Below are 19,153 nucleotides of genomic sequence, written 5' to 3' on the forward strand. Positions count from 1 at the left end.
AGCATGTAGTAGGGTATGACCACGATGGGGAAGTTAACATCCGCTTGACCAACATGAATAGAATGACAATGTGGAGGGTAATTGTTCAGCCCCAAGAATCTCATGTTCGGTGTGGACACTGGCCTGTCGACCCACTCCAAGACAGAGGTAGTGAGCTGTCCTCACCGACACTGTGCTGCAGGGAGGTGGAATTTCAGAATGGTTGGTGAGACACAAGATCATCTTGAAGGTTCCTCCTCCAATTCTGAGACTCAGTGGTCCTCTTTCACAGGCAGTAGGGAGAATAAGATGAGAAAATGACTATGAAAAGCACTTGGAGAATTAGCCTTCTAGGCAAGTGAGAGGTATTATTATTGATGTTATCAGTAGGCCTTGTGATGTTAGCTCATAGAGTTTTTAAATGTTTTAGCTCTCTTGCCTATATACCCCAGTAAAACAGAAAATGACTTCCAGTTTCCTGTATGCTGGTATGCTGGTATATGACTTGTTACACTTTCTAAAGAGACCAAAAGCCATGTTCCTTCCATAGTTCCTTCCACTAGTACCACCTTCTTAACTAGCTACAGTCTTTCTTGCATATTTTATCTCATTTATTTAATGTTGACTGGAAACATTTGACCTGCCAGGACTTGAACTTGGGCATATGGGGTTTCTCCCACCCTCCATAATAGCATCACCAGCAAGTAGAGTACAGGCTGTGCATTCCCTGCTTTCAGGATGAGGAATGTTCTCCACCTCCTGGGAAAAACCAGGGTCCTGACTCACAGGAGTTGAAAGGAAACTGATCTTAGATTCTTTTTAAGATATTATGACCTCTTTCTCATCAGTGTTGGGATCTGGCTCCATTTCTCTTGAAAGGATTACCTGGGGCTTTAGTGCACAGATGATGACAGTGATTCAGGATGGATAACACTTATTGCACCTTTAATCTGTGCCAGGTGCTGTTTTAAGGACTTTACATAGAAGATACACTATAGCCCCATGAGTAAGTTTTCGCTTTGTAGATGGAAACCAAGGCAAATGTAGTTAAATACCTAGCCTAAAGTCACGTGGTTTGAGCTGGACTATGAACCAAGGCATGTGATTCTAAAACCATGTCTGAATCACACTGCACTTCTCCCTCCTTGCAAGCAGAGACCTGTCATACAGAGCAGACAGAGGTCTTCACGATTTCCTATCCCCAGGTCATTAGAGCGGGTCAGAAGTATGAAGCAGGAAAAGTGCATTAGAATTCTGGCCTCCTTACCGTGTTCTCTGCACCAGACAGGAAATATCCTGGATGCAAACATGGCTCCTATTAAGATAAATAGCTTGAATCTAGGGAGGCCCATGCCAATCAGAAAAACCATTAATCAAGAGATTAGAGTTTTTACATGTTTGGTGTTTTTGCTTTCCCTAGGTTAAAAAGATCAAGTGGCATGAGTAGCCTTTTGGGGAAAATTGGAGCCAAGAAGCAGAAGATGAGCACCCTAGAGAAGTCCAAGCTGGACTGGGAGAGCTTCAAGGAGGAAGAGGGCATTGGCGAAGAACTAGCCCTCCACAATCGAGGGAAGGAAGGGTAAGAAGTAGTGTATTCTATCCCTCTCAGAATCCTCAAAACCCTAGGATAGTTCACTGCACACACGCCACCCAATTTAAGTAGGCGGGAGCTTTTCATAGTGAAACAAAAAATGTGAGTTCTTTGATTTGTTGTTGAAGCTCTGTTCTAATGTGGCAGGTCCCATCAGTGAGGAAAGCACTGGGGTGATGGGAAGGGGGTGGGAGGGCATGTGAGCAGCACTCCTCTCAGGGACAGGCACGTCTGCCAAGCTGAATTTGCTGAATTGCAGCTCCTGTGAACTGTAAGTCACCTCATTTGTTCACATGGTCAGATCTGGCTCACCGTATCAGCCTTGGCCTCATCTGAATTATTTGGCCTTCTGAGAAGCCAGACAAGCTCAGTGAATCAAACGCAGAGTCAACAGAGCGCCTAGCTGTTGTCCAGTTATTGTGGGATTTTTTTTGTCCGTGTCATCATGGCCTGGGGTGGGGCTTCACTCTTGGCTTCAACCTATGTGACACATCAGCCCTCAGAGAGCACCCAGGCCCTCATGTGCACCCTCTGCCTCTTCACTTTGGAATACAAAAAGGATGTCCATAAACTGTGTAAAGGAATAATCCAAAAGAAATTGTGTCCCATGAGTACTTAGGAACCCCAGAAGGAGCCAAGAACAAAGTTACTACAGAAGTGGGTCCATGGCTCAAGGTCCACACTCCCTGCCCCAACAGTGAAAGGAAGTGCACGTGACCCATCAGACAGCCCTGGTGCTCCCCGTGCCTGGCCCTCACCCGCAGGGGCTGTCCCTGCAGTCGCGGTGAATCCCTGAGGCTCGGCTCCTTCGCTAGTAAAAACAGGGATAATAATACCACCCTTAGGTTGGTGGTGAGGCTCTCATGAGACAAAATATGTGATATACATATCATGCATATATGTGCATAGCACAGGCAGGCCTCAGAGATGTTGCGGGTTCAGTTCCAGACCATTGCAATGAAGCAAATATCGCAGTAAAGTGAGTCATGCGAATTTTTTGATTTCCCAGTGCGTATAAAAGTTGTTTATACTATATTGTAGTCTATTAAAGCAACGTATCTAAAACACAGTGTACGTACCTTAATTAAAAAATACTTTATTGCTAAAAAATGCTGACAATCATCTGACAACACAAGATTGCCACAGTCCTTGTAAAAAAAAAAAACCCACAGTATCTGCAAAGTGCAATAAAGTGGAGTGCGGTGAGACGAGGCATAAAGCCCTGTCCACATAAAGCCCTTTGCAGAACACCTGTCACTGTCACGTAAAGGTGTGTATTAAGTGGTAGTCATTCAGGTTATTCGTAAGCTAAATTATAATAAAGGCAGGTGAGGGATCTGTTTGGGGGGTCATTTTTCTGGGTTAGGTTTCAAGAACATTTGAGTGAACATAGCTGATCAGTATGTGAGGGAAAAATTTCTTTATGAGCTTAACTACCAGACTTCTAAGTCGATCTGTCAAAGATGGTTTGCCACAGGACAGAGGCAGAAGCCCCGTAGCCATCTGGGGAAAGCCCACAAGAAAGCACAGGCAGGAGTCACTATTACCTGGAGAAGGCCTCTGACTCATGTCCTGAACATCCCCACTCTGACTCAGCCCTAGTAACTCAGCCCTGCCTCTTCTGCATGTTTACCTGGTGATCTTAGGCAGCAGAGGAACTACTAGTGTGTGCCACACTTTACTGCTTCTCTGAGGATTGATTATATGGGTTAGGCAGTGTTCGTTCTGTTAATAGAGGCCCTGTAAAAGTAAGGAGTGGTGCTGTTGAAGGTAAGGGAGAGGTGAGAAAGTATAGACTGGAAGAGAAAACAAGATTAAAAAGGACGTGTGCCCAATGAGGACTTCTCAGGCAATGGAAAATCACATAACTGGGTTAGGGAACAACTAGTGGCATACAGCTTTTAAGCTCTCTGCCTTTCCCTCTGTCTCTGAGCCTCTTCCCCCTGGCCAGATGTTTCCACAGACTTGATTGTATTTTTCCAATTCAGATCTGATGACTTTTGTGCTCTGTCTTTGGCTCTCCTACCTGCCCTCTCCAGTGTCCACCCCCACACCTCCACTCACTGCCTTCCCTAGCTCCTTCTGGCAGATTAAAGGGCCCAACTCCTAGTCCAGGGAAGGAAGTGTTGCTCTGGTTCTTACCTTGGCTAAGCGTGAGAATCTTCTGAGGGTGTTTCCAAAGTTCACATGGCTAGGGCACGCCTGTGCACTGCTGAATCAAGAATCACAGATATCTGGTACAAACACACACACACACACACACACACACAGAAATAATACACAGCCATAAAAAAGAATGAAATTTTGCTATTTGCAACAACATGGATGGAGTTGGAGGGTATTATGCTTAGTGAAGTAAGTCAGACAAAGATAAATACTATATCACTCATATGTGGAATCTAAAAAATACAACAAACTAGTGAATAAAACAAAAAGGACTCAGAGAATAGAGAACAAACTAGTGCTTACTAGTCAGGAGAAGGAAGGGAGATGGGGCAAGATAGGGATAGGGATTAAGAGGTGCAAACTATGATGTATAAAATAAATAAGCTACATGGGAATATAGCCAATATTTTATAACTATATGGAGTATAACCTTTAAAAATTGTGAATTGGGAATTCCCTGGCGGTTCAGTGGTTACAACTCTGGGCTTCCATTTCAGGGGGTATGGGTTCAATTCCTGGTCAGGGAACTAAGATCCCACAAGCTATGCAGCACAGCAGAAAAACAGAAGTTGTGAATTACTATGTTGTACACGTGAAACTTACATAATATTGTTCATCAACTATACCTTGATTTTTTTTTAAAAAAGAGTCACAGATACCTGTATCTTTCTTTCTCTCTCTCTCTCTCTCTCTGCCCCGCTTCCTCCCTCCCTCCCTCCCCCCGCCCTTCCTTCCTTGGCTGCGTTGGGCCTTCATTGCTGCACACAGGCTTTCTCTAGTTGTGGAGAGCGGGGGCTACTCTTTGTTGTGGTGTGCGGGCTCCTCATTGCTGTGGCTTCTCTTGTTGTGGAGCACAGGCTCTAGGCCTGTGGGCTTTAGTAGTTGTGGCACACGGGCTCAATAGTTGTGGCACATGGGCTCAATAGCTGTGGCGCACGGGCTTAGTTGCTCCATGGCATGTGGGATCTTCCTGGAGCAGGGATCGAACCCATGTCCCCTGCATTGGCAGGCAGATTCTTAACCACTGCGCCACCAGGGAAGTCCTACCTGTATCTTTAAATCACCCCTCAGGTGCTTCTCATGCACAGCCAGAGTTGAGAATCCTAGACCACAGCAACAAAATTCTAGAAATGAGAGCAAGACAGTCAGCTGCTGGGTGAGCCTTTCCAGCATGTATGTAACTAGAGAGCTGACTTCAAAACAGGGACTGTTGAAAAGGGCAAGATTTCTGTTGAGAAGTGTGCCCAGTGCCACAGTGTCAAAAGGTGGGAAGCACAAACCAAACCTGAAAGGTCTGTTTGGTCAGGCCTCCAAATTCTCTTACACAGATGCCAACGAGAGCAAAGGCTACTCTGAGGGAGTAAGTGGAGAATCCCAAGAAGTGTTACCCTATAACAAAAGTGATCTCTGCTGAAGCTAAGAAGGGAGAAAGGTCGTACTTGATAACATCACTAAAAAGCTACTTAGATTAATGATTGGCCACCACTATATTTATTATGAGACTGTGACCTTTTTACAGGCACCATATCTAAACTGTTCTCATATACAAGAATCCGGATCATGAATGGTGATAAAAAAAAATACTCCTGTAATACAGTCCTGATTAAAATAAGATGGAATTGAGGTTAAAAGATTATGTTGTGTTTTTTCTGTTTTGGAAGTAATTCTACTTCAGTAAGTGCTATCCCATTTTTCCCCTTGTAAAGCTTTGATAGAATTTGAAGCTACATTGGCCAATATTGGATTATTATTGTCCAATTTTTTTAAAGCAATTTTGCTATCTTAAAATATTGACATAAAGAAGCAAAGCACCTTGAGAAACAGCAGGCACAGGATCAGATGTGCAAAGAATTTAGACAATGAGAATATCAGATACAGGTTTTAATACAATTATGCCTACTGTAAAGAAGTAGACAAACTTGAAAATATTTGCAAGAAGAAACTAAAAAGTGGCCTAGCAGATTTGAAAAAGACCCAAACACAATTTCTAGAAATTAAAAATGTAATAACCATAATTAAAAATGAAATGGATAGATTTAATAGTAGTTAGACCAGCAGAAAAGAGAATACATGAAGTGGAAAAGAGCCAGAAGAGATCATCCAGAATATTGTTCAGCGAGACAAAAAGACCAGAAATATGGAAGAGGGAAGTTAAGCATCCTGAAAGACAGCGTGGGAAAAGATGAAAGATACCTCTTTATAGACTTTTTAAAACCCAGAGACTCCCAGGATAAATAAAATAGAAATCCACACTGCAGAATGAAGCTGCAGAAAACCAAAGACAAAGAGAAAAATCTTAAGAGCAGCCAGAAAAAAGAGACTTCTCTGAAAGGAGTGGCAGTTAGACTGACAGGTAGCTTCTCAATAACAGTACTTTTCATAACATCCCCAAATTGGAAACAACTCAGAAGTCTATCAGGAGTGTAATAGACAAACAAAGTGTGATGTGTTCACACACTGGGATACTCTTTAGCAATTGAAATGAACGTGGATAAATTTCAGTAACATAATAACATGAAGTTCATGCAGTATTTTTCCATATTATATTTATTTGTTTTATTTTATTTATTTATTTTTTATTTATTTGTTTTAATTCCATTTATATGAAGGTCAAAAATGGGCAAAAACAATGTGTCCGTTAGGTCGGTTTGTGAGGAAGCAAGTCACAAAAGAATACACACAGTATGTGTCTATTTATGTCAAGTTCACAATTAAGCCATCACAAGGTCAAGAAGCAGAATGCCGCCAGCCTTCAAGAGGCATGTGCATAACTCACCCAACACCCACATCCAGCACCCAAGCCCAGCCAGTTGTGCGCCTGCCCATATTTCCGCTTTCCTTTCAAGTCTCTGTTCCTCTGACATTACTGTCTAGTTGTGCCTAATTGTGAATCATTATAAAGCAGGCTCTCCCAGCACAGCTTGGACTTCTCCAGGGTGTTCATCTTCTGCTGCTTGGCTCGCTTTATAATGACTCATCTGCCTTGCTCATTTTATACTCTGTGTGTGTGTGTGTGTGTGTGTGTGTTATATTTTACAATAAACTCAATTGAAATTGAATTCAAATCCTGGCTCTACTACCAGCCTGTCATGTGCTCTAGCTCCAGTTTCTTCATCTATGAAGTAGAAACTCTTCAGTATGCTGCTAGGTTTATTATGGGAATTAAATAAGCAGGGGAAATATCTGGCATGTTTATAGATAGGATTTCCCCCTCCCGCCAAGTCTCCTGCCCCCTCTTCTTTCTCCCATCTGCCATTACTGACCACACCAAGCTTAGGGCCTTACTGGAAGGCTAGGTGCTTTATTCCTCTAAATCCCTTCCTGGTGTATTCCTGCCAAGCCTTAAGGAACACTTCCCATAACCATGGCCAGTACAGCTTGGGGGCATCTCCTCTCAGTCTCCTGGACTGGCCTCTCTTCCTTCTCTGGGCTTTTAAAGTAGGGCTGAGTGATGGGCAGCCATCACTCCTCATATTCTCTCCCCCAGAAAAGCTCACTGGTTCCATGGCTTAGGTACTATTTTCTGCTGACACTTCCAAAAAAGCTATCCCTGCCTGGCCATCCCAATGAGCTCCAGACTCCCATAGCTGCTGTTTAGTTGACATCTCTATTAGCATGTCCAAGACATACATCAAACTGAACATCCAAAACCAAATACAGATATCCCTGCTTTTCAAAAGTTTGCTTTAATGCTGCTTTGCTTTTATGAAAGACCTACATTCAAACTCCGCCTTTTCTCCCTAACTGAAAGAAATCTGAAGAGGATTTTCGTTTTCACCAAAAAGGTAATTGCTTCTTCACTTCATTCCATTTCAGCTAAGAGAGATGTTATAGGAACGCTCTACTTTCAGGTAGCAGGAGAAATCTGTGCTTGCTTGCTTTCCATAAACAAACTCCTTCCTCAGACTTTTCAGGAACTGGCACCATCACCATCCACCCAACTGGTGAAAGAAAGCCCTAGGACTCATCCTCTTTCCACTCAGTCCTGCAAGTCCAATAGACAGTTCTGTCATGAAGTATTTCAGTCCATCTTTCTGTCCCAGCTGCCTGCAGCCCAGTATAAACCACAGGCATCTGCTCTGCTCCCTGCTTCTACATCTGTACCTTTCCTCCATTCTCCTCCACATTGCAGCCAAAATAATTTTTTGAAAATAGAAACCATTTTTCCTCTCTTCCCTGCTGAAAGCTGCTAGTAGCACTTAAAATCAGTATTCACCTCCTTACCCTGGCCATCCCCTGCCCATCTCTTACCCTCTCTCCTGCTCACAGCAGCCCAGCCTCTGCACTGCTCCTCCAGACCCTCCTCTACCTGCTCCTCCTCCACGGCAGGCTCTTGTTTGTCACTCAGATGCCACTCTCAACTCTCTCAGAGTAGCCCCCCGTTAGGAATCCTCCATCACATCACCCTGTTTGACCTTCTTCATCACACTTACTGTCGACTGATATGTGTTGTCATGTTTTGTTTCATGTACAGTAAGCCCCCAAGGGTAGGATCTGGTTCAGCACCCCACCACCAGCACCTAGAAGAGCACTTGGCCCAGAGCAGGTGCTGAGCCATTGCACTAAGTGCACATCCCACTAGCTGTCAGGCAGCCATGTCTTTGTTTTGGAATCTAGTAGAATTAGAATTAACCACCCAGAAAAGAAGGGCTTGACATGTCAGAATGACATCTCCACCTGGGCATCATTTTCAGTTGGCAAAGCTGGTTAAAATGCCTGTACCAAAGAGGTCAGCTGCACAGCAAAGAATCACTGCTTTTCCTCTGAACCCCGGCCTCCAGGGCTCGTTCCAGCATTTCAGGGTCAGTGTCAGCAGTCTGTCCTCAAGGCCTTTAGCATTGCTTCCCTCTATTCCTGTAACCGATCTCACTGGGTTCCCTGGCACTGTTTGCCATCAGCAGCAGGTCTCTCCAACACTGCTGAGTGGAGGCCAGCAGGCTTAGGGGAGGGATCAATGCATAGAAAATGAGAGGGATACGGGCTTGGTCTTGGCTGCTGCTGGCAATCAAATTGAAGGTCATGGAACTCGATGATTAGGAACCAGGTGTGCTTGTGATTTGGAGAGGCATGAAGGAGAGAGAAAATAATTTTCTTTCTCCAAAGAATCTGTCTCCACGACCCCCAAAAGTTGCTCTTTCAGAACCAGCACAACCTTGAGGTGAGATGGGAGGAAAGCAGTGGACAAGAAACTTAATTAAAATCACCACCCTCTCACTCTGGCCCTCGAGGTGTTTGTGAGACATCTTCCACGGGGCTTGAGCGATGTTGAGCAAATTGCTTTTTTCACTTGCATTTCTCAGGGCAAAGAAGTGCACCTCTTATTACTTCCATCACAGAGCTGTATTCTAGCCTCAGAGCGCCTGCATTGCTTTTCGCTTTCTGGTGTTGGTCCACTTTCCTTCTCAGGTTTGTGCTGCACAGAACGTCTGCCGGGCTCAGAGTGATAACACAGCCCTGAAACATCCTCTGTATGTGCCTGCTTCAGATTTCCCTGCACCTCCTTGGGCTCTTTCTTTTCCTGACCAGTGGGCAGGAGGCCTCTTGTGGGTGGATGTGACCATGTGGTGGAGCTTTTGGGGATCAGCACCTACTGGGCCCTCCCAGCCCCACAGAACTCTGCCTCCTTGCAGGACGGATGGCCGGCCTTTCAACTTGCAGCCTCAGTTCCCAGAAGTAGGTACTGACATGTTTCCTGGAAGCAATTTCTACCCTTCTCGTCATCTTTTTCCATTTTTCCTTCCCTTCACATTGGCCTGGATCTCAAGAAAATTGGTGGCAGAAAAGTAATTTGGGTTGGAAGATCAAAAAGATGACCGAGCCTTTTGTGTCTAATCTGGTTCTGAAAGGAAAAGCTTCGAAAATCCCTTAGGTTTTGGTGCTATTCGCATATTTTATTGATGACAATGAAGAGCTGCAGCCTCTTAAATGGGCCACATAAGGCGACGCTGGTGGGAAGGGATGATCCCTGCCCCGCCCCCCTTCCCAGTAGACTGGGCTGAATCAGGCTGGGTCACCAGGAGTGCTGTGCACAGACCAGAAAAGAACCCTTGCACTTATCAGCTGGTGGTTCTCTTCTGGGACTGTAACCTGCCTGAAAACATCCTGAGGCTCAGTTTAAATAGGTCGTCCACTCAGGCCACCTTGGAGGAGGCAGCCTTCCCCATGATCCCTTCCTCTTTCTGGAGCATTTGGTCTCTTGGTCCCTGTCCCAGTTGTCCTGGGTTCTGAGGCTTTATAGTGATATAGTCAGGTCAGAAATGGGAAGCAAGAACGGTACTATGCTCATAGCCATTTTTGGTTTTATTGTTTACCAAGTACTTCTCACGGTTTCGTTGTATTGTCAGAGAGATATTGTAACTTTTATTTCTGTTTTACAGAGAAGAAAAATAAAGTATCCACAGATATGCTTCACACACATAGTAAAAGTCAGAGCACCCTCATCCTTGGCACCTTTTCTGTCTCGGGGGTTGGTGTGGGGGGAGGATGTCCAGTAGAAGTGTTGTTCCTGGTCAGCTCTTGGCAGCAAACCAAAGCCATCATGAGGGTCCTGTTAGCAGGTGCAGATGCTGTGAATGGGGCAGTGAAGTTGCCAAACCTGCCTTGATGGCCTTTGTCTGGGTTGCCCTTGAGAATTGCATTCTGCACATGTGCCTCTCTTTGCTGCCTGAGGCCTTCCCTAAACCTGAATTCTGCCTGCACCTGCCTGTTTAGCACCCAGCCTGGCTTCACTCTTGATAGTCTCAAGGTCAGCTGGACCTGGCACTGCTTCTGGGAACCTGCAAGGCATTATTCATGCTCAGTGAGCATCTTAATTTAAGTATCACTTCCTCTTCTTTAAAGGAAAGTCAGGAAGAAACACCACAAATGCTCAAAGCCACATACTTCCTCTTCTTTCCCACAGGCCCACTCTCTCAGGTAGCCCTGGGCAATGGCTCTCTTGAAACATGCCCTAAAGTCTTCTCGCACACGGCTCCCCCCTTTTTCTATGGGAACTTCGTGAGGTGGTTAAAGCACACCAGTCAAAACACGGATCCCCACTGTGATCTTCACCCATGGCCCATGGTCTGGGGTGGGGAGGGGTGATGCTTGTAGTGTGACAAAGCCCGTCAGTTGATTTTTGGTAACAGCCCCCTTGGGGAATCACAGGTCCCTTGGTGGTAGATGGAAGATGAATTTGTTCTGTCATGTGTCTACTTCCCAGTCACAGTCTCTCCTGCTTTCTCACTTTATCAAAAGGGGTCCACAGTGTCTGTGGTTTCCCTGTCTGCTGGGGAATCTGAAACTGAAATTTAACCAGACGTCCTGTATTTCACTTACTAAATTTGACAACCTGACATTGAGGGCTTACGTCAACTACAAGCAGGCCCTGCCCTTGTGTTTCTAGCCATTCTTGCCCCTCCTTGGCAGTTTTGACCCAGCAGCTGAGTTCTTGATCCTGGACCAGGTGGTAGTTACTAGTTGCTGATAATGTGCATCAAGGGAGCTGACTGCTCCTCCTGGAGAGATTGTCCTCAGAACCCTGACAGAAGCTGGCTTCCCAGCATGCTGGTGGCAGCTCTGCCGTTTTATTGAGCACCTGCTCTGTGCGGGGCACTCTGTGTACACTATTTCATTTAATCCGCACAACAGCCCTTGAGCGTAGGAATGATTGATGGGGGGGAGGGGGGAGTGCAGATTAGGAAACAGAATTAGCAAGGTTACATAGCTTACCCAGAGACACAGCCAGCAAGTCACAATGTCAGGATTCAAGCTCAGAGCCGCTGCCCCCTCCATAGTGAGGCATAGGGTTAGTGGCCAGAGGCCTTGCTGGAGAGCGGTTAAGATGGGCTGTTCTTCACAGGGTGCTGTGGGCGGGCAAGCAAGGCCCTGAACTCAGCAAAGGAACACAGGGTCCTGAACCTGGTAACATTCTCACCATAAATGTAATGACCTTGTAATGACAGATGCACATTTTCCCCAGTACAACAAAGGAAAGATTAGTGCAGAGATTCAATTACGTCTCCCATTTTCAGTGGCAATTTTGCTCTCTCAGTAGATTAATTAGCAGCAGAGATCCCCTCCCCCCAGGCAAATGGCAGCACACTTTATGGCCAGAAGGTGCATGAAAATGCAGCTATGTCTCCTTCAGCCGCCAGCCTGCTCCTCGCCCCTGGCAGTGCCTGTTCCTGGTGCCTGCCGCTTCAGCCCTGTGCATCCTCCCCACCTGGCCTAGGGGGCCTGATCTGCTGAGCCTGGCCCAGGTGAGGGACAGACCACCAGCCTTTAGGGGACCCTGTGTGTGGGCCGTGGAAGGCAGAGGCGCTTGACCACTTTCCCTTGGAGGAGTTTAGGGAAAGGCCTCTTCTGTCATCCTCATCCTCGCAGAAGCACCTTGGCCACAGCTGGGTGGAGGACACAAGTTGAGGAGGGAAGGGTGAGGGGAAGGAAGGAGTTGCAGGCAGGTAAATACCTTCGACAGTGAGTGCTCCGCGCACCTCAGCCCACTTCACCTTCCCTGCAGCGCCAGGAGGTAGTTCTCACTACCCTGTTTCTTCCATTTTCAAAGGTACCTTTTCCCGCATTTTGATGCATGTGTGCAGGGTGCATAGTTTTTTCTCCCCACCAGCTCAGCACACTGCCAAGGCCAGGAAATGTGGGTCACTGTTTTGCTGCTGAGAAAAACAATGCTCAGAAATGTTTGATCCTTAACCATCAGGGTCAGCTAATGTGTAACCCAGCCAGGCTCTGAACCTGGGCTTGACTGAGCCCCTGTTCTTTCCTTAAAATCTGGTTACAAAATTGCAACATTTTCCTGCCTCTAGCCTCTAATGTACTTCCCCTTGATAAATTGTTGCTTTCTCCATTTCATTTTATTTTCATTCACATCTGAACCAGCAACGTCCTTGTTTAGACCAAATGTGAGTGTTCTGGATGTTCCTGAAAGTCGTGGTGTCCACTGAGGAACAGTGGTGCAGGGGAGGCATTTTCTTTTACAGATCTGCTGACAGACATCTTCATTTTCTTCCAGGTACATTGAACGGAAAGCATTTCTAGACCGAGTAGATCACAGGCAGTTTGAAATCGAGCGAGATCTCAGGCTGAGCAAAATGAAACCCTGATGTATTGAGGAACCTGCAGCAGCTTAATCCTGTTTACAACGTGAGCTTTTTGTGCGTCTGTGAAATGTTTGCTGTATTTCTCATCGACTGTTTCCCAGCAAGGTCTTTTTTTCTACATTGAATTTCTGTCTTTGTATCTTGATCTCATTTTACTTTTAATAGTTTATCCTTTAAAAAATAAAAATAAAAAAGTACAAGTTGGTCCTGTGAGAGGCTGAAGATGACACCACTCGCCTTCCCTTTGTTCTGCTCTGAAGTCCACCAGGCAAGCCAGCACCTCCCAGGCCTGTCGCGGCCACTGCGATGGAGAGAACAGCCAGCCTGCGTGCATGTGAACCCCGGGGGCCGTGGGGCTCTCTCTGAAGAGGCTCGCCAGTGTTGGTGGAGCACCAATCCCTGGGCAGCTCTGTCCTCAGTTCCACTCATGCTTCTCTCCTGATCTCTTTCCCTCTCCTGAATGGGATTCCTATGTGCTGGTATAATGTGAGGCTGAAAATAAGGATATACTATTGCTGACTTAGGGATTTTTCTTTTCCTTCAGCCATTTTCCTCTACTCAAAGTCAACTTCACATGTGCTCTCACCTCAGTAATTCTTTAATTTTTGGTATGTCAAAGAAGACTCCAAAGGACTTTTTTTTTTTAACTCTTTAGGAAAATTTAAATTCCAAACTCCATATTAATAAAGCAGTAAACCCCACAACCTGCCCCTGGGGGCGGGCGATATGGATGTCCTGAGTAACATGGACAGGTATGGGGGAGGTAGGGTTCCAAACACTGGAATTCAGATCCTGTCTGGATATCTACCAGCTCTGTGACCTTGAGCACCACTCAGCTTTCTGAACCTTCATTTTCTGGTCTGTAAGTGGCCTGAGTAATACCAGTACCTCACAGGGTCGAGATGAGTTAGTGACATGTGCAGGGAACAGGCACAGGTCCCCCCCTCCAGTCCTCTAATATGTGGGCAGAAGCTCATGCAACCAAGACCTGATTGTCAGCCTGCATGGTCATGAGGTTATGACCCTCATCACTCACTGAGGCCAGGCTGGGTGGTGGCCTGATTGAGGTGTGTGCATCTTCAGTCCAGAATCATCTTTTCCATCAGAGTCTTGTTTGAACCGGAGCCCATACTTTTTAAGAACAGGTGGATAATATTTTATCTATTTCTTCACATCTGCACTTAGTGAAAACTAATCTGTTTAACTCCCAAGGGAAATGACATCCCTTTATCCAGGAGTCAGGAATTGCCAAGGAAAATGTTGGCAGGAAGTGGGGAGCCTGAGTCAGCGCTGGGAGGCAGCTCAGTAGCCCTTTGCTGGGCATCGTGCACCCCCCTTGTCTGTGGTATGGATGACCGAGGAGGACGACCAAGGACACTTCCTGGCTGGTCTGTGGAGGCCAGAGAATCCCTGAGAGATGTTTCCTGGCCTCGCGCTTGCCATCAGTCTTTGTCTTCTCCTTGTCCCAGATGAACGCATCAGATTTCCAGGGCATCTGGTACCTTCCCATTACTAAAAAAAAAACTGCCCTAAAACAGCATAAGGTCAAAGAATAAAAACAGGCTTCTTTAAGTATTCTGTTCACCTATTTCCCAAGGAACACAGTGCTCTAATTAAGAACTCTGAGTAAGGTCCCTAGGGGAGAAGGGCCATATTAAGAACTAAGTCTTTGAGTGAGCTGTGTACCATCTAAGCTGAGGAGGGGGAACTGGACTAAGAGCTCAGGGACCAAGTTCATGACAGCTGACAGGTCCAGCAGCTTGTAGCTGGTACCGCAGAAGGACACAGAAAACCTCCCTAGAAAGGAGTGGCATGATGGGTCTGCTGGTAGCCAGGCAGGGACCAGGAAGGCCAGCTAACAGGGCTCTCTAGGTGCTGTGCTGCCTCTTGGCCTCAGCAGGACAGAGGAGGTGTGTGTGGTGCGGCTCTCTGGAGTGCAGTCTTCTGGCATTTGCTATCAGCCCTTAGCCAGAACTGGAATTGCTCAGGCATGTTGGGTAAGAGTCCATGTCTTTTTTTTTTTTAATTACCAAAAAACCAGTAAACAAATAGGAACTGCTGTAAGATGGTAGACTCCTGGGGAGGGGTTCAGACTCCTGGGGTTAGCTTCATCAAGAGGTGATGCAGTGGTCCCATATGCCTGGTGCTTCCTCATGAGTTTTCTGACCAGAAGAGGAAACTTGCCTGAGATCAGACTGGAAAACTGCCAGCAATCACACCTATGTCTCATGCCTGGAAGGCAGAAGGCTGGGAGCCTTGCAGGCAAGATGAAACAGCCTCTTTTCGCCTTCTGGATCCCAACTCTTGAGTTGGAAGATTCACATTGGAAAGATTTGAGTGCAAGGGGACAGAAGAGCCAAGATGAGGAGATGCTTGCTGTTAAGAAGTATGGCAGCTGGTACACTCCGGTGCCAGAAGCTTGTGTCCAAAGTACACCCAAGGCGTCTGCACACCGGCTTCAGCTTCCAGTCTTCTGTGCCCTGGGGCAGCATCTGAACCTCTCTGTGGGGAAGAATGTGCTGCCTCACCTAGACACCCCTCAGGCCTTGGGGAGGCATAAGCCCTGCCCCAGAATCAAGTTTCTGTGCTGTAGGTAGTGTTGCCCTCTCCTCTTTGGGATGCTGCTTGGTTTCAGCGAGCAAGGGGAGGAGGGGCTGGTGACCAGATGACTGTACCTTGGAGAGTCAAGGTATCTTACATGCTGTTGTACTGCACCTCCTTCCCTGGGTGTACAGGTGTACCCAGGGTTCCTGGTTTGGGCTTTCCTGCTAAGTCTTTTCTTTTTTTCTGCAGCTTTTTTTTCATGCCCTCTTGAGGCAACTTAGATCCAACAATACTATTAGATGCAATCTTTGTGCACAGGAAGTTGACCACAAGAAGGAAAGTAGGCTGTGGAAGTCCAAAAGATTCTGCCCTGGTTCCCTGCAGCCTGGAATGGCCCGGTCCACAGAGACCCTCCTTTCCATGGACCCTCTCCATGGTCTGCCAGTGAGCTTTTGTTGTTGTGCCCTCAGAAACCTGATGGTGTAGACGGATCTGTGCTCAATAAGGGACAAGGTGGCTGTGTCAGGGAGGGAAGGGGAGAAACATAACTTGAGGAGAGCACCATCAGCGTTGGACCATGGGTTTGGCATCCTGCCTCTAACCTTAGATTCAGGCCCTGCGATCCGGGTTGAGTCCCTCCCTCTGCGTCTCAGAGTTCTTGTCTTCAAAAGGTTTCTGAGAATGCGAAATAATCCTGCTCTGCCTACCTCACAGCATTTTATTAAATGAAATACACTATCCAAGTGTTAAGTTACTCTAATTAAATTGCGCACTTGGCTCCCAGCTCCCCAAGACAGCCAAGCCTCTGTGAGTGTAAGTTAGCACCACCTTGAAGAAAACTTTGGTGATGTCTTATGAATCTGGAGCTGCACTCGGCCCATGACACAGCAGCTCTGCTCCTGGGTTGACATCCTAGGGAAGCACCAGCATGTGCACAAGGAGGCAAGCTTTTTAGTGATAGTAAAAACCTGGAAACCATCCAGTGCCTGTCAGGAGAAATGGTCAATTGTGAAATAGCCACACGGTGGAATACGATACAGCGGTGAAACGACTGGGTCAGGGCTACATGCATCAACAAAGATGAACCTCTTAAGCAGCATTGATGCAAAACTCCTAACGTACAATCCCAGTCATACAAGTTCAAAAGCATGTGAACATAGAGGTGATGGTTGCCCAACATTGTGAATGAACTAAATGCCACTGAATTGTACACTTTAAGTTGGTTAATTTTATGTTATGTGAATTTCACCTCAATAAAATTTTTAAAACATGAGAGATATTGTACATTGACTCAGAATATATATACTATATAATTATATATATATTCGTGTATTCATTCAATATAAATATATATAAATGAACGGGTGATAAACACTCATTTCAGCACAGTGGTTACCTCTCATGGGATTGGGAAGGTTATGCAATAAAAGATAACAAAGGAGCTTTGTTTAATGATGTGGCTTTGTATCTTAAATTGGGAGGTGGGGACACAGATATTTCTTATATTATTCATTATACGTTTCTACTGTATTTATCTGTAATATTCCAAGACAAATTTTTTTGAAAGAAAGACAAGGCCACACTGAAATTTGCATCACCTCTGTCAGTCTCTAGGGAGAGAGATAGCCAAGGGATGGGCAGTTCGGGGATGGAGGGTTGCCATGGTGATGAGCTTACTGGGTGTTAAGGAGCTTTTTCTGCATCTTGTTCTGAGCCAGCAGGCATTCCAGAATGATCCCTTCAAGCTGCTTTTGGAACATTCCCCAGGAGATGAGTGATTCACATAGGTGAACTACCAGGTGCCCCACCCCTCACCCCAGCTTCCCTTTCTCTGAAAAGCAGGTTGGGCGGCTGGGGGAGCTGAGGGGTCCGTGCCAGTCCATGTGCCCCATCCCAGCACAGTTGATGCTGTGAGACCTGTCGAGTCAGCCTTCCCCTCACCCACAAGGCCGCACAGATGCACACAGACAGGCCATATGTTAGAAAGATGCTACAGCAGGCCTCGACTTGTTAGATGCAAACACATGGTTCCTGACCTGGATAAATGAGCTTGAAAATTATGGAGCTGCCTATTTGCAGACTCTGCCCAGCATCCTGAGCTGGCCCCAGGGCCACACCTGTGACATGTGGCTGCTGTGGGTGCCCTCTCTCAGCGAGAGGTGTAGCCAGCTCCCCAGGGTGTGTAAGAGTATTGCTGGCCCTCTGCAGGGAGGCAGGGAGCTCTCTGACTAGCCCCACTGCTTTGGTAATGATTTAATGCCTTACTTCTTCCAGTTAACACCTTTACATTAACAACTAAGGCTGCCCAAGTCTGAGGCACCCCGACTGACAAATGGGAGACATCTTTTAAGTCTGGAAGCTCTTTGGGTGTCTGAGGTTGCATCTGTGGTAGGGTGGACCCTCTCTGTCCCAGACACCTCACCAGATTGCGTTGTCTTTGCTGTTGTCTCTAGCTGGACCCCACAGCTTTGTCACAGCTCTGCCATTTAGCACCATTACAGGACCTTTGAATTTGAGGTTGGGATCCTGAGACACAGGAAGGGGAACCTGCCCATCCCCCAAACACACACACACACACACACACACACACACACACACACCCAGCCCTCCTGCACCAGCAGTGTCTGGTGTGACCTGTGTGTGCCCTTGAGACCGCTGTAGACAACTAGGGGTAGAGATGATGTGACTATGCTTCATTATAGAGGCCTATTTTGTCTTTGCAATGCAAGTGTATTTTCCAAAAACTTGCAAATGCTGCAAGTGGTACAATAAAAAATAAATACATATTGTTTTTGTGCAGTTCCTGGCACAAAACCCCTGAAACCCTTGGAATTTACTGTCTTTGTGAGCTAATGAGATGACTCCTGGGGGAGCCCAAGTATTGGGTTGGCCAAAAAGTTCACTCGGGTCTCACTCCATAAGATGTTAGGGAAAAACCTGAATGAACTTTTTGGCCAACCCAGTAGCTTCAGGGTGGAGTCTGGTCAGCAGGAAAATCACCCCTTTGACTAGAGGGTTAGAACTTCCAGCCCCAACCTCCTCCCCCGATTTCTGGGGAGGAGAGGGAGGAGGGAGGCCAGAGATCAGTCAGTCACCAATAGCTAATGATTTAATCCATCATGCCAACATAATGGCACCTAAATAAAGCCCCATAAACAAAGTTTGGGAGCTTCCAAGTTGGTGATCAAATCCACGTGCCCCGAGGGTTGGCACACCCCAATCCATGGACACAGGCTCGTGCTCAGGACCCCTCTAGACCATCTTCACCTGACCGTTTGTAGCCTTTATAATAAACTGTTCGTAAGGAGAGCCCCTTCCTGAGTCTGTGAGTTATTCTAGAAAGTTATCACACCTGATGGGGTCCTGGGCTGGGCAGCAGCACGGACAGCCTCGGCACCCCATTTGCAGCAGGCATCTGAAGTGGGGGGCAGTCTTGTGTGACTGAGCCCGTACTGTGGGGTCTGCACTAACTCTGGGTAGTTCGTGACAGAGTCAAACTGAATTGTGGGAGATCTAGTTGGTGTTAGAGAGTTGGTTGGACCCCGTTGTTTGTCTAACTTCCTTAGCGCCAAACATTTGCCACAGGTGACTGAGACGCAGCGTGATATAGCTAAAGACTTCCTCGCCGGAGAGTCAGGACACCCTCATCCCACCTCTGCTGACCAGCTGGTGCCCTCAGGCACGTGGCTTGGCCTCCTCTGCCCCCATTTCTGCATCCGTGCAACACCAGTTAATAACTCTGGGCGTGTAACAGTAGGACTCTGCATTTGGAACAGGC

The 19,153-nt window shown here is 46.6% G+C and overlaps 1 protein-coding gene across 2 annotated transcripts in view; it reads left to right on the plus strand.

The window, feature by feature from the left end:
• Positions 1–13,060, plus strand: part of CFDP1 (craniofacial development protein 1) — a 121,747-nt gene extending 108,687 nt beyond the window's left edge. The window contains exons 6-7 of one of the 2 annotated variants that reach the window (XM_057710712.1): positions 1,400–1,558; positions 12,744–13,060. In XM_057710712.1, coding sequence (XP_057566695.1) covers positions 1,400–1,558; positions 12,744–12,834 — 250 coding nt within the window. In that variant the 3' untranslated portion in view covers positions 12,835–13,060. The remainder of the gene's footprint in view (positions 1–1,399; positions 1,559–12,743) is intronic. The other variant, XM_057710713.1, reaches the window with a different exon arrangement.
• The last annotated feature ends 6,093 nt before the right edge of the window (positions 13,061–19,153 follow it).

This window comes from Hippopotamus amphibius, chromosome 16, assembly GCF_030028045.1.
Source record: "Hippopotamus amphibius kiboko isolate mHipAmp2 chromosome 16, mHipAmp2.hap2, whole genome shotgun sequence".
In the NCBI taxonomy this organism is placed as follows: domain Eukaryota; kingdom Metazoa; phylum Chordata; class Mammalia; order Artiodactyla; family Hippopotamidae; genus Hippopotamus; species Hippopotamus amphibius.